Source organism: Thunnus thynnus, chromosome 12 (assembly GCF_963924715.1).
Source record: "Thunnus thynnus chromosome 12, fThuThy2.1, whole genome shotgun sequence".
In the NCBI taxonomy this organism is placed as follows: Eukaryota; Metazoa; Chordata; class Actinopteri; order Scombriformes; family Scombridae; genus Thunnus; species Thunnus thynnus.
This window is the reverse complement of record NC_089528.1, coordinates 15,934,525-15,949,059: the sequence shown is the minus strand read 5'-3', so window position 1 is coordinate 15,949,059 and position 14,535 is coordinate 15,934,525. Positions and strand designations below refer to the sequence as shown.

General features: G+C 42.7%; 1 protein-coding gene across 1 annotated transcript; it reads left to right on the top strand.

Moving 5' to 3' along the window:
- The first annotated feature begins 2,277 nt into the window (after positions 1-2,277).
- LOC137193504 (angiomotin-like 2a) lies at positions 2,278-10,409 on the top strand. The gene is made up of 12 exons (XM_067604721.1): positions 2,278-2,466; positions 3,064-3,865; positions 4,431-4,599; positions 6,073-6,217; positions 6,302-6,391; positions 7,096-7,391; positions 7,497-7,672; positions 7,768-7,869; positions 7,993-8,189; positions 8,407-8,429; positions 8,474-8,537; positions 9,008-10,409. The coding sequence occupies exons 2-12, from the start codon at positions 3,144-3,146 to the stop codon at positions 9,091-9,093; spliced, it is 2,070 nt and encodes a 689-aa protein (XP_067460822.1). The 5' UTR covers positions 2,278-2,466; positions 3,064-3,143; the 3' UTR covers positions 9,094-10,409.
- The last annotated feature ends 4,126 nt before the right edge of the window (positions 10,410-14,535 follow it).

Below are 14,535 nucleotides of genomic sequence, written 5' to 3'. Positions count from 1 at the left end.
GAGGCGTTGTCCACCAGCAGAGACTAGGACAAGGGTGCACACACACACACACACACACACACACACACACACACACACACACACACACACACACACACACACACACACACGCACTCACACACACACACACACACACAGGGAGTAGAGGAAGTAGTGAGGTGGTGTTAAATGACATGAGCAGACTTTTGAAAAGGTGGGGACTGTGGTGCTTCACAAGCGTGGATCTGAAGGGGAAATGCAAACATGTTCCACTTTGCTGACCAGTCGCCTTCGTGTGAGTGCCGCCCACACAGACGCAGTGTCTGCATGCTTTTTAAAAGAGCCCGTTTAAGAATATGCAGCATCTAAAACATGACGGGAATGTCTGTGTGTGTCTGTGTGTGTGTGTGTGTGTGTGTTTAATTATGTAGGGCGAGAGAACCAGAGAGATGATTGCGGACACATACTATTGGCAATTCAATACCAATTCATTGGGCCTATAGATTTTTTAGGCCTAGTCAGATAACCTGAAGCCTAAGGGCAATGGCCACACACTGTACAACAATCAATTACTGTTGTGCTTCGAGTGCACCCATTTCTTGACCGAATTAGCTGGCATGTGTTCTTTTTCTACTTTGAGTTTTTGGAGGGAAAATGTGCATTATGCAGAAGCCGGATAGCATCTGTAACACTCCCTCTTTCTGTCTCTCTCTCCCTTCACTGCCAGGAGATATGATTAGCCTGTTATGACTAAAATCTCTGCTATTTAAAGGGCCCACAGTAAAAGTCAGAGTCCTTGTCTAAAGTCCTCAATATAAATCAGTTAGGTCCAAGCAGGTAGTAAATACCTCTGTCTTGTCTTTTGGCTTGAACAGAAATAAAAGCCTGTCATAAAGATTTGTTTTCTCCCCTGAGGCGGGAAGTTTATCTCTTCAAGGAAACAAAAATGGATGTTTGACTCCTGTAATAGACACGTATTAAACAGTGTTGCAGTCTTTATGATCTGGCGAAGATGCAGAAAGAAACTGATTGTCTAGCTAAAAGCCCTTATTTGTGACTTAAAAGAGGGATGACAATGCTCCTGATTTGCTTCCTGTTCCATCAATCTTGTGATTCTGCGTGTAACCTCGTCTCACCGTTAAGAAAACCCTTGCATGCTTAAGTTTTGAACCTGTAAAATCAGCAGCAGGAGTGCCCTTGTGTGGCACTCTCCAGGCTGTGCTCTGCCTCTGCACCATGCAGTGTGTTGCTGGGTACAAAAGAGCCACTGTGTTTGTAGTAACGGGGCATACGCAGACCTCAGATTCCAGGGGACAGCTGCCACACACCACACCAGGACACACATACACGCTTAACACACCCGCACCGACATGGTTTTTACTCACTCATAGTGACCTGCAGTGAATGCCAGGAGGAGGCTGGATTCCTGCAGGCCACCAAAATTACAAGCAAGTACAATGTAGGAGTGAAATGATAAGAGGTGAAGAGCTCTGTCTGTCTCTTCCTTTTCCTCTAACTGCCACACATACAGTATGAAGCAGAAACAGCAGATCATATTTATAGTGACATAAAATGACTTCAGTGAGGGAGCGCAAGTAGAGTACAAGTTTCAGATATGTACTTTACATGCTTCTTCATATTTTCAGGATATTGTACTTTTTACTCCACTACATGTGACTAACAGCTATAGTTAAGTGTTACTTTTAGATTAAGATTTCACATGAAATAAAATATCAAGCATTGTTATTGATTAAACCACCCAACAATGAAGCAGTTAGATGCACTTTGATCAATTACCACTTATGTTAATGCATCAATGATCCAATGATAAAATAATGACAGTGACCATTCTTCATACTGAGCACTTTGACTTACTTTTGCTTAGGTATGCAGCACTTTTACTTGTAATTGAGTATTTTTACAGTGTGGCATTGCTACTTTTACTCAAAGAAATGATCTAAATGCATCTTCCAACACTTAATAAATGAATCTGACAAGCAAAAACAGTGCAAACACCAATGTTGACACTGAAAACTTCTGGGAAACACTCATATGAAGGATATGTTCTGCCACAAAAGAAGACAACATGAATGCATTTAATCCCAAAGACATCTACGCAAAACTTTGTAAAACAAATAGCCAATCCTATATTTGATTGTAACTGCTCATTGGTAAGACTAAAGCGCACTGCAGCCTCCCCCCTCCTCCCCTCCCCGTGTGGTTTTACGCTTCTGATCCCCGAGGGACCTCGCGTTTTACATTCCTGGCATTCCGACCTCAGTCCCTCCTCGGTTACTTATTATCGCCGCCTGCTCTCTCCACAATCATTTCACAGCAAGAGAGAACCGCGGCAGCCCGTCCGGGGGGAGGAAGATGAGACACGTTTGACTCGGGGAAAAAAGGAAAACTCATGGAAATAGTGGATTTATTCTAAATTTTTACTTCGAGATCGAGAACGAGGTTTTGATACAATGAGAGCGTGAGCTGGTAAGACGAGCGTCAGTTTTTTCCTTCTTTCTTTTCCACAACAGAAAAACGAACCGTAAATGTGAATAAAGTAACTTCTGGTTTAGAATTAATAGGAGCTGTAATATGTTATCGGAGTTTCACATACTTTTTACAGTGTTTTACATACGAGAATTGTGCTATAAGACCAAAAATGAAGTTATTTTACAATGCGGTTTTGTGTGCTTTTGCTCCCCCATGAGATCGGAATTTTTGGCGCATGCGTTTTTTTTGCCTGCTATGGAAAATGTCTCCACATCTCTGTGTTGTCGCTGTTGGTGAAGTAGACACAATGCTGCTCTATTTTCATGTAATTCTCGAAACAAAGTGTCAATCCAAGAAGTTGATCAGAGTTTTCTGAAGTAGGAAATATGTTTACATCATGTTAAAGTCAGTGATGCAGGAGTTCATGTCGATATCAAGGCCTTTTTAGCTCAAACAAAGCCATCTGTTGTGTCTTTTTTCACTAGTATATGAATGTATTACAGCATTTAACTATCTGTTGCCTCATTTAATAAATGTTTATCACTGTCCTCTCACACTGACACCACTTTATTTTCTCATTCTGCTCTGCCCCAGGTTCACAGCTGATTTATTTAAACACTGAGAAAGAACTCAACTGGTCCTTAAAGAGAGAATAACAACATTCACAAAGCAGTATGTCGTCCACTGAAGAGCCGTCTGGCACGGTCTTGCACCGACTCATCCAGGAACAGCTTCGCTATGGAAACCCCACAGACACTCGCACCTTATTAGCCATCCAGCAGCAGGCACTGCGTGGAGGTAGTGGAAGCAACAGTGGACCCAGCAGTGGAGGCGACATGGGCAGGAGCCCACGATCCTCTTTGGAGAGTCTCACCCAAGAAGACCCTCCTCTCCCTCAGCTCTCGGCGAGGCAGGAGCCTCAGGGCCAAGAGCACCAGGGTGACTACCACCACTCGGAGAGTGGATACCAGCTCTACCAGCTGCACGGGGAGGAGCTGCCAACATACGAGCAGGCCAAGGTACACTCTCAGTATCTTGCCTCTCACTGGGCCCCTGCAAGCCCCATCAGGCAGCTCCATGAGGGGAAGCTCCTGCATGAGGGGGCCTTCCACAAAGAGGCAGATCTGATGGAGCTGAAGTGCAGCCATGTGCGGTCACTCAGTGAGCATCGCATGCAGATATCTCTGGAGAGGAATGATACAGCAGCTAAAGCAGAAGCTATCAAGAGCACCTCTCACAGCTACCCTGAGCTACCTTACTACATGCCACAAGGCCTCCAGAGCACAGGGCAGAGCCAGGACAAGCGCAGCCCACCGCCTGAGTACTCAGCCCCCATCCAGGGCCAAGGATTTATTCCTCACCAGGTCCAGGAGCCAGTACAGGCACAACAGCACAGGTACGACGACAACTTTGGAGGGCATAATCATATGTGTGCTTGTACTTCGTTTTTTAAAAACTACTTTACATTACATCATACTCTGTGGTGTAGTTTTTGTACGAGAGCCCGCCTTGTAGTCAGTTTCCAGGGCTCGTCATGTTTCACATGCGTAAACACATACTTGTCAGTGTGAGTCACAGTATGGCTCACGGTGCAATTCACATTTCCTCCTTGAAATACTTACAGGAGAACAAGTTCAGCCCTGTAGGTGTTTGTAATACTTGGCATACTGCAACAGGATAGCTTTGCATGCTTGTGTTGCCTTGGATGCTTTTACAAAAGTATGTTCCTCATATAGGCTTTTACATTCTTTACAGCCACTGGAGTCAGCTTGTCTGCTTGCTGACAGACAGGAATAGAGCTTAATGTGATATTTCAGATGCCTTGCTCAAAAGCCATTTCTCACACCTCTAAATCCAGCTGGCTGCCTCAAACATTTTTATTGAGCTAAAGCAGCTATAAAATTGGGTATATAAATCAGATATGAGTATTTTTTTTACTTAACAACATGTTTTTCTCTTAGGTATATCCAGTCTGGTCAGCCAGCTGATGTCCCCTGCTACAACACGTTCACCAGCCTGCCACCTGCTGGCTTGGAGGAGCCCAACCAAGTGGAGCTGCTGCTGATGGAGAATGAGAGGCTGAGGCAAGAGCTAGAAGCACACAGGGAGAAGACCAGCCGTATTCAGAAGGTAAGGGGAAGAAATCCAAGAGAGAAAATCTTATTTTCATGCACAGGTCATGTGCAAGATCAAACAAGATGGGTGAATCTGCCTCATTCTGCAGACTTTGAGATTAGATGATAAATTATTAAAACCACATCAGTGACACATTTTCTGTCATTTAAAATCAAAGGCAGTTCTCAAATGTAGGAGGAAAAGTTACTGACAGCAGCTTGAAATGGCAAAAACTGAGCATGTATCACATTAGTCAACCAGAGGGAAATACTCAAAAGTTATTTATTCGCTGAACAGCCAAGAAACATTCTCCATCTCAACCACCACCTGTCTATGAAACACAACCCCAGCCAACAGTTGTCTCCCCAATATCCAACTGCAGGCACACTCCCTCATCTGGACTGGACAGATGAGATCAGCAGCTGCTACCTTCCATACCACAGAGGCACAAACAGAGGTCACAGCCTGCCACTGTGTTTATACACACTCCTCTCATTGTCTAGCTGACCTAGTGGAGGCCAGAGAGCGCGTGTGTGCGTGCACTTTAGTGCCAGGGAGGCCATAGATTTTCAGCGTAATCTAGGGCTTGTCAGACAGCAGTTGATTGGGTTGTGACCTGCACACAGCTGATGGGGGTGGGGTGGCGGTCCGTGGCAGGTGGCAGGCTGCTGTGTAAAAAGTGAAAGGTCCCTTTTGTTTTTCCACCCAACTGCACTTTTTCCACATTCTTACCTATTTGTGCTCCTCTTTTTTTTGCCTTACATGATTGCCTCTCAGGCCTAAAATAAGATATTTTCTTGTTTAACATGGTGGAAACAACTTCAGAGACATTTGACACCTCAGCCAATCTTTGTAAAATCCACTCCTGCTCTCTGCTGGAGTTATGTCACATGGTTCTTGCCTTGTCTCAGCCTAAAAGAATGATAATTGCCGGGGTTGGAAAGTTTTCTCCATCAGGCCGCAGCCCTGAGTAAACATGCCTGTGTGACTGCTGTAATGGTGGGTGTCTCTTTGCCGTTTCCACAACCCAGGCACAGGCATGCACACCTTCCCTCCACTGGCAGCTTTCCCAGACCTCTGTGTGTGAGCCTTTTGTGTGCATGTTATAAGTTGTGCTTCGCAATGTGTTGTGTGCGTGTGCGGCTCTTGCCTGCACACTTGTGCGCTCACACCTGGAACGAGAGCTATCAGCCCTCAGGAATGTAGATATAAATCAGTCTCACAGGGAGTGGTGCGGGCTTGAATTCCTTCTCAGAATTATACTCCCCACACACACACACATACACACACACTGACTGAGTGTACTGTATATACACAATTGTATATGTACCCATATGTATATCTATGTACTGTAACAACATGAATCAACATTCCAGCTCCTCCCTGGCATGTAAAGTAGGTTAACCAAAAATTTTCCTTCTCCATCTCTGTCCCTTCTTCCTCTCCTCTCATCATCCCCCACCTTCTCTCCTTCTCTTCTCTTTTCAGTTGGAGCAGGAGATCCAGCGTATTTCGGAGGCCTACGAGACACTGATGCAGGGCAGCAGCAAGAGAGAGAATCTGGAACAGACGCTGAGGAAGAGGCTGGTAGCTGAGGTCAGGAGGCTGCAGGATTTCAACAGAGACCTTAGAGGTACAGACTACTGCCGCAAGACTACAGCCAGAATACCAAATGCTTTGAAACATAGTCTAATTTAAAATTTTTGTTGCATTGCAGAAAACCTGGAAAATGCCAGAACACATGTCGCAAAAGAAGTACAGGCTGCCGACCATAACCAGCACATCATGGCGAAACTCCTTGAACAAAGTGAGTATGACTCCTCTCCACTGCTCTGCGTTACATCCTCCTTCGCAATCAACATGCTTGATTGGATTGGATCGTAGCATAGCATGGGGCCCTTTTGTAGCTAAGGGCATCCTGCATGCAGGAATTTCACTTGCATAACCTCAGCTTATTTGGTAAGAAGGCTTAATAATAGGGAATTCAATCCACGCACCTCTTTGCAAGGGAAGAGGACGGGAAATTAAACGGGCTCTAAATCACAGAGCAGCAGTGGAAGTGGTGGAAATGAGCTTCCCCCACCTGTTGTTAGTGTGATTTATGTTGTCTGTTTAAGGAACTGGACTCAAGCAGAGCTGTGGTGTTTGTATGGCCTTGATGAGGAATGCTTTGCTATGTGGGTCAAAGGGATAGGGCGGCTTTCTCTCCCCTTCCTCCTCCTCCTTTCTCCTCTCAGCATTCCATGAGTGCTTCGCTAAATGAAGAACACTGGCCACCATGTAGGAACTCTGGTACTTATTACTGGGGTTTCACTCAGGAGGGGGAATCTTTGGAGTGATGTTCATAGATATTTTCACTTTTTTATTTAGAAAAAACCCCGGGCAGATTTGGAATGATTTCATATTTCATCTCATAGCAGGTGTCAAACTTTTAAACTAAACCCATAACTCTAATCCACATCCATTAAACATGCACTTACCCTGGCAACCTTTACTTTTTCTTTGTTTCAGATGAGGAGCAGAACTTTGAGCGGGAGCGTGTAGAGCGCGAGGTGGAGAGACTGAGGGCCACGGCGGAGGAGCAGAGCCTCAGAGCGAAGAGACTGGAGGAGGCCCTAGAGACGGCTCGCGGACGCGGCCGCCAGCTCGAGGAGGAGTTGAGGAGGAAGAGGGCTTACGTAGAGAAGGTGGAGCGGCTTCAGAGTGCCCTGGCTCAGCTACAGTCCACTTGTGAGAAGAGGGAGAGCCTGGAGATGAAGCTGAGGACACGGCTAGAGCAGGAGCTGAGGAGTTTGAGGGCGCAACAGGTAAACCCCAAAAACCTGATGCTACTACAATATATGAATTTCAAATTTCTGCACTTTATCATTGAAGTTGTTTTGCTAATTCATTCCGCTCTCCCCCCACCACAGAGGCAGTCCCAGCCACCAGGAGTGACAATGAGCTCCCTCCAAGAGCGTCTCCATGAGCGCGAGGAGCGTATCTTGGCCCTCGAGGCCGACATGGTGCGCTGGGAGCAGAAATACCTGGAGGAGAGCACCATGAGGCAGTTCGCCATGGAGGTGGCTGCCACCGCCGCTGCTCAGAGGTAAGAATCACTGGCTTGTTAGGAAATCTTTTGCACACACTTTTTTTTCAGCTCATTTGACTTTGAGCTAAACTTCAATCTCTCAACCTTTACAGAGACACCACCATCATTAATCACTCACCCTGCCACTCCTCTAACAACAGTTTCAACGAGGACCTGCCAGTTGCTGATTACAGGAATCAAGAGATGGAGAACAGGTGCGTACCTATAATTTCACTCAAAGAATTACCTTAACAAATCATGACAGAATTTTTCTTTTTTTTTTTTTATTAGGTTATCTGTTTTCTGACATGTTTTTTCATGTTTCTGTTCTGTATCAGGATCCGTGCTCTTTACGCTCAGATCTTGGAAAAGGATGCTGTAATCAAGATCCTCAACCAGCGGCTGCACCAGGACCAAGGGCGGGAGGTCGAGCAAAGTACCCGCACAAACCTCTTGAATACGGCGGGGACGCCTCTCCGACTCGCCTCCTCCACTCCCTCCATCTGCACCCTCGGCAGCACCACCAAGAGTAGAGGTGAGGAGCCTAATGTTGCCTTGTGTTTAAACATTAATGTGGGGTGGTGCTAAGGCAAAGCAGCCTACAGTACTTCTTATATTACACCATCAAACACACACACACAGTCTGTAAGGATTAAGAAGTGCCAACAGGTTTTCTGTTAATAAAATCTTTTTAATGAAAAGGAGTTGAAAGTTCTGACAGATATTGGCATTTTTGTGATGTTGTCTTGCAGGGAAGAGTCTTTCAGATGATCAGGTGGGGGGGGGGGAACGAAGGGGGGGGTAGGGAGGGGGAAGGGGAGGAAGAAGAGTATGTGGGGGAACGAAGCCAAAGAGGCCGCCAGCGTAACTAAGCTCAACAGTGGTGAGTAATCTATCAAATATGCATGAGTGTGTTTGTTTACGAGGGCTGATAATCCAGTAAATGCTGCCAGTATAAAAACAGGGGTGATAAATGATATGCACACATATTTCAGGCATTGCATGAGTAAACACGCCTGCATAATACACACACACAGAGTATATAAGTACACTTCTCTCTCTACATGAAAGGAGTTTCATGGATGTTCACATTGATTAACCATGCTGCGACTTAACCAGCCAATCAGATACCATCTGTCCGGGTCACGTTTCATAATGTGGGCCTTGTGGAATGTGCATGGTTAGGAAATTATGTGGATCTGTTGACTGAGCACATTTACCAGAGTGGTCTGTTTGAATGTGGAAAATCTTTGTTAACCTTTAGTCGTTGATAGCTGAGCTGAATCTAGGACATTTTTCCACCAATAATTATATAATTATTCATCCTCTCTACTGTCCTTTTTTTTTCCCCAGACAAGGCAGCGCCTAAGAAGTTGCTATTAAACCCCTTCAGAGGTCTGGATGAGTTGGAGTCAGAGGCTGTGGAAATCTTCATTTAAAGAACTGAGAGGTGTATTTTTCGAAAGAATCTGTGAAGAGCGCAAGTCTTTGAATAGAGAATGGAAGAAAATACTGGATGCGTGAGGCAAGAATGTTGCGGAAAGAGGCCGACGCACAAGAAAAAAAAAAAAGGACTGTTTTCACATTTTAGAGACAGAGCTGTGCTCCGACTCACTTACTCTCACTAAGCTGGACAGCTGCAGGCAGTGTGCCCAGCTGGGAGAGAAAAGATGAATCTTCTGAGGTACTTGGACAGTATTGTGGATTGTAATAGGGCAACACGTTCTCAGAGAGTGTATGCCAAAATATTTATATATAAATATATATAATTGCTGCTTTTTTCCCCCCCTTCTTTTATCTCCTTTTCCAACCCAGTGGATTAAAAAGCTACATATTTATCTTGTCTGGTTTCCACATTCCCCAAATATTAACTTAAGCCTCATGCTCTTCTAGATAAATATTCAATACAAGGCTATCTGACCTGCATTCCCCCTTCTCTCTCTGTCTCTCTCTCTCTCCGAAAAATGTGGACTTAACCTGAGTAACCTCATTCCCATCACATGGATCTTATCTGTTTGGAAGACATCCCTTTGCTCAATAATTTAAGCTTATAACACATGAAACACTGTTTAAATGCTCTCACTGTCCATATTCCTCAAACCCTAGCAGCTGGCTCTGCAAAGGTTTAGAGGTATATCAGCAGTGAGATGCATTATATATATATATATATATAAAAGACAATTTGGTATTTTTTTTTTTTTTTTGCCAAACTGACACAGACCTGGTGTTGTTTGTAATTTTTGTGAGGGTGTTGCATCATGGTGTTGATTTCATCATCTGTTTTTTTTCTGATTTCTGATTTTCCTTCTTTAAGTATGTTTGCATGTGTGATTACAGTGTGTGAGTGTTTTTCCTGACGTGGTGATTCTGCTGGTTTGGTCACCACTGGGGATAAAAATTGAAAACTACACCATGTTGGTTTTGTTTACTGTGAGCTTTGAACTAACAAACAGGTTTATTATTATTATTATTATTATTATTATTATTATTATTATATATTTTATACAGATGTTTGTATTATTATTATTATTATTATTATTTTAGATATTATAGTGCTTTGAGCAGGACGCCAAAGAGTTTATGTATGTTTGTTGTAAGTTATGTGCCGACAATCACGGTCATGTCAAGCTGTACACAACCAACCGAGTGTTGACTTCAAACGGACATTTCTGTGAACTTCAAACAATATGAAGGTTTTTACAGTTGAATTCATGCAACATTTCATAAAGCAATAAAATATTCTAATATACATTAACTGGTTTCCTGGCTTGTGAATTGTTTTATTTATATTTCCTACTGACAAATATGTGGATATTTTCTCTGGTAAATGTTGTGAATTGTTTCTTCCTGTTTCACTCTCACTTCTGTCTCACATTGTCGCCTCATCTCCTCATTCCTGTCCTCTCGCTCCAGCACAGAGAAGAGTGCACTTCATTAATGAATACCAGAGCTGCATTCTTTTGGGTTCAACTTTCTCGGGTGGCCTGCTCTCTTGTTCTCTTCTTGCCATGAAGAGCATGCTTGACATAGATCACATTCTCATAGGGACGCGTAACCCTATACGTGACAAAGACAGGTTTCTCCCAGATTAGCCTCTAATACAGTTTGAAATTCCTGTGTACTAACTTGCACCTTTACCAACATGTGCTGCATTCCTCAACACTTTTATTGCCTCTGATTTAACTCACAGCCAGAGGTGTTTATGAGTTATTTCGAGACATGCCATTGGATATGAGGATGAGATGAGAGAATGGAGAGCTCTGTTATGTGGTATCTGTTTCAGGATAGATCTTTCTGTCTCTCTCTCTCTCACACACACACACACTTGTGCATGACCAACACACACACAGTCGCAGATTTCGACTTGTACCAGTTTGGGGCGGTTGAGCGACGTTGACAATGAGACTTTACAAAGCAGTAGGACAATGAGAGGATGACAATGACATGGACAATGAATGTTATGGTGTCATCAGTGTTCACTCACATGTTTGACCAGTCATCCTACTGCGTGTGATGTGTGTGAATTATAAATTGTGGCTGCTGTAGAGGAGCTTCACACATTTTAATTGATAAATGGGGAGCACAGTGGAGCAATGAGTCATGTGACTGCCTTGCACCTTGAGAGGCTGAAGTTTGGTTAAGTTTAAACTTAAAACACATTACGCATTTCTCCAGTTGCAACGCAGTTGCTTTATTCAACAAATGTCTGCTATCCAGGTTGTTTTGCTTCACTGACAACATTCTAATATGTTTATATAATACAAAGGTACCCCTTTTTACTAAGGCACCCTTTATAAAGAGGCTACAAGTTGTAACTTATGGCTTTATTAATAGATAATACATAATTTGCTAATGCTATAAAACATTAATAAGAACACATTTTGGGTTATCAGGTTGCGCAAAATCCTTTTGACTCTTTTAATGGTTTTACCACTTGTTTCCAAAGTATGGCTGCAGACTTGATATTAAAACTATTTATTAATGACTCATTTATAAACATTTATAACTTGAGACTTGATGGCTTATTAGAGAAATCAATGAGCATTAAATGACTGGATTACTAACATTTATAACTGTATTATTACCAAATGGAAAGGCTAAACACCAGCCAATCTGATTTTTCACAACCTGGCCATCTAAATTTGTTGTGATTAATGGCTTATAACTGATCTATTAATAAATCATTTATTAGCCATTAGATACAACTTATAAAGCCTTTATAAAGGGAGCATAATTAGAAAGCAGCACCAATACAACATATCAGACTTTGTCAATTGTAAGAGATAGAATGATAAAGCCCAGGACTTATTTCCCTCTCTGTCTCTTGTGTTTTCACAGGTCACCTATGTCAAGCATCCTTTATGCTGAAGTATCCTTGAGCGAGGGTGCTGAGTTGGTGCTCTCTAAGTTTCCTGTGGAGCGTAGAAGTCAAACAACTCTTCAGCGACACATAGATTAGAACAAATATGTGCACATCCACAAAACCTCAGTGGAATCGGAGTTGAATATATACAGTAAAATATAAACCAATGAGAGGACAAGCGAAAAGTATCCGCACACTGGAATCAGAGCTTTATTAACGACATTTAGACCTAACACAAGTCTTCCTCAGACAAAAGAAAAAAAACCTGATAACCATGTACACTATTTTGCCACTTTTATTCATGTTTTGGTCTCTAGGTCTAAGATAGTACTGGTGACCAACACTTTTCTAGTTCCTTTTGATCCTACACAACCGTAAATAAGACTTTTTTCACATTTCTAGAGCATTTTGAAGGCTCCTGGTGATTGGATAACATTAGGACCAACACACAGTCTATTATAGTTATCCATTAACTTATACACTCAACAAACTATTTATGGTCTGTTTTCTGTGCCAGCTTTGACTCATTTGCCCATTATGCTCACTCACACCTGAGCAAGCAAAAGTAGACTGTATCCTGCTGTAGTGTAGTCTGATAATTGGATGGGGAATATGTTAAAACACCTAAGCATGCCTGGACTTGGACAGAGAGGATATGAGCTGGTGAGATAGTGCGGATGCTTTTGACAGAGAAGCTTGTATGGGAAAACACAGAGCAGGAACTGGTGGTATGCGATGCCATCAATCTTATTTATGAACTGAGAGCGCTTATCTGGTGCACTGACTGACAACATTGTGAAGACTCGCCAACATTCCTCTGTGAATGTGAAAGGCAGCTGACATGTTTCGACCGCGGCTCTCTCTTTCCCAGAATTGATAAGATGAAGGAGGATAGAACGTAAATGGGAGTCAGGGGTCAAATTCCGTTGTGCTCAAACATCCAAGAAAATTACATTTTCAACACTTTTTGTAACTGTTTCCCTCCTTTCTCTGGTTCAGTCACATGGGAACCTTATATTGACCACAATCACCATGAAAGGAATGGGTTTGTTGCTGTGTAAACCGTGGAAATGATCTTCACACACTGTGTGTTTGTGTGCACCGCCGGGTTTATTGCCCTCTCTTGAATGTTTACAGTTTAACAGCACATTCCTAATATACATCAGCCTTTGAAGTTTCAGCACATTCAAGATATACACGGATGATTTCAAAGTATGAGAAGGTTTTTGAAACGCAGACTGTCCTCGTCTCACTTTGTATGGTAATTAGTGTGGCAACTATTGCAAGAATTCAGGCCAAACACTCATTAAGAAAGAAAAAAAACAAACAAACTATAATGCAGATTTCTGTGGAGTTAATTTATCCACTGCAGACACACTAATACACACAAATAATAGCCACTGCATAACAAGCATGCACACACATCCAAATAAACAAACACATGGACATAAATGAATGCTGAGGCAGTGTGATGAGTGATTGACTGATTGACTGATTGACTGGCCTCCCTGGGATAGATATATGCAACATGGATTCATGGACACATGACACAGGACACTGGTAATACATGTGTCATGCTCAGAGGGACTCAGGAGAGTAACTTGTCACCACCTGCTACATAAGCCTGCAAATGCTATACAATTATGAACGGCACTCCTGTTTGTTTAGGGGCCATATGTTTAAAACCACAGACATGACCCTGAAGCCCATATTGCAGGCACACGTCCATGCTGTGGCCTTAAATGAAAAATCATCGTTATAAGATGCAATGGAGGCTTTCATGTGGCCAGGACGTCTACTGATTTTTTAAAAAGCAAATAGGTGTCCAAAATGTTCCAGCAGCTATCCACTAACATGCTTTTTAAATGCTGAGTCTTCTTTTCTATGTACTCTTTTATACAGGCCAATTATGCATTTTTGGATTCTTGGAAATATCAATAAATTAAAACCATGTTTTTGTCTCCTGACAAATGGCCCGGCAGATATTAAACAGTTAAAACACAGAATTTGGTGCCTCTTGAGGATTATTTACGCTCATAGATCCCCTGAGACACAAAACATGAGGGAAAAAAGAGCCCATGTACTGTAGCTACAATATGTGCTCCACCCCTTGGAAAACATGTGTTCTTTGACTTGGGGGATTAGATCTGTTAACTGCTTCACAAAGCTACACACACACACACACACACACATTTCTGAGCCACATAGTGTTTTTTCACTTCAACTGTACACCTAACAGGTCATCTTTTGGGAATGTATGGCTGGATAACAACTGATCCTAGGGAGAGTTTGGTTTGCGTTTTAAAATGTTTTGAGGGAACAGTGTGGGGAAAAAACTACTTGTGTAGTTATGTAAGTGATAACCAGGTGACTCAAAGAGTGATACAGCAATGCAGGAAAAAATATCCCCATGTTTATCAGATACTTTATTAGTTATTGGGTACAGACATCCGTACGCATATGTATCCAAATTCCATAATGTGAAACATTAAGTAATATAACACCATGATTGATAAAA

What these genes read in the sequence shown, in the direction of transcription:
- LOC137193504 (XM_067604721.1), top strand. Translation starts at nt 3,144, where the DNA reads ATGTCGTCCACTGAAGAGCCGTCTGGCACGGTCTTGCACCGACTCATC. An exon ending in AGACCAGCCGTATTCAGAAG is followed by an intron (nt 4,600 to 6,072) that starts GTAAGGGGAAGA and finishes TTCTCTTTTCAG; the next exon opens with TTGGAGCAGGAGATCCAGCG. An exon ending in TTTCAACAGAGACCTTAGAG is followed by an intron (nt 6,218 to 6,301) that starts GTACAGACTACT and finishes GTTGCATTGCAG; the next exon opens with AAAACCTGGAAAATGCCAGA.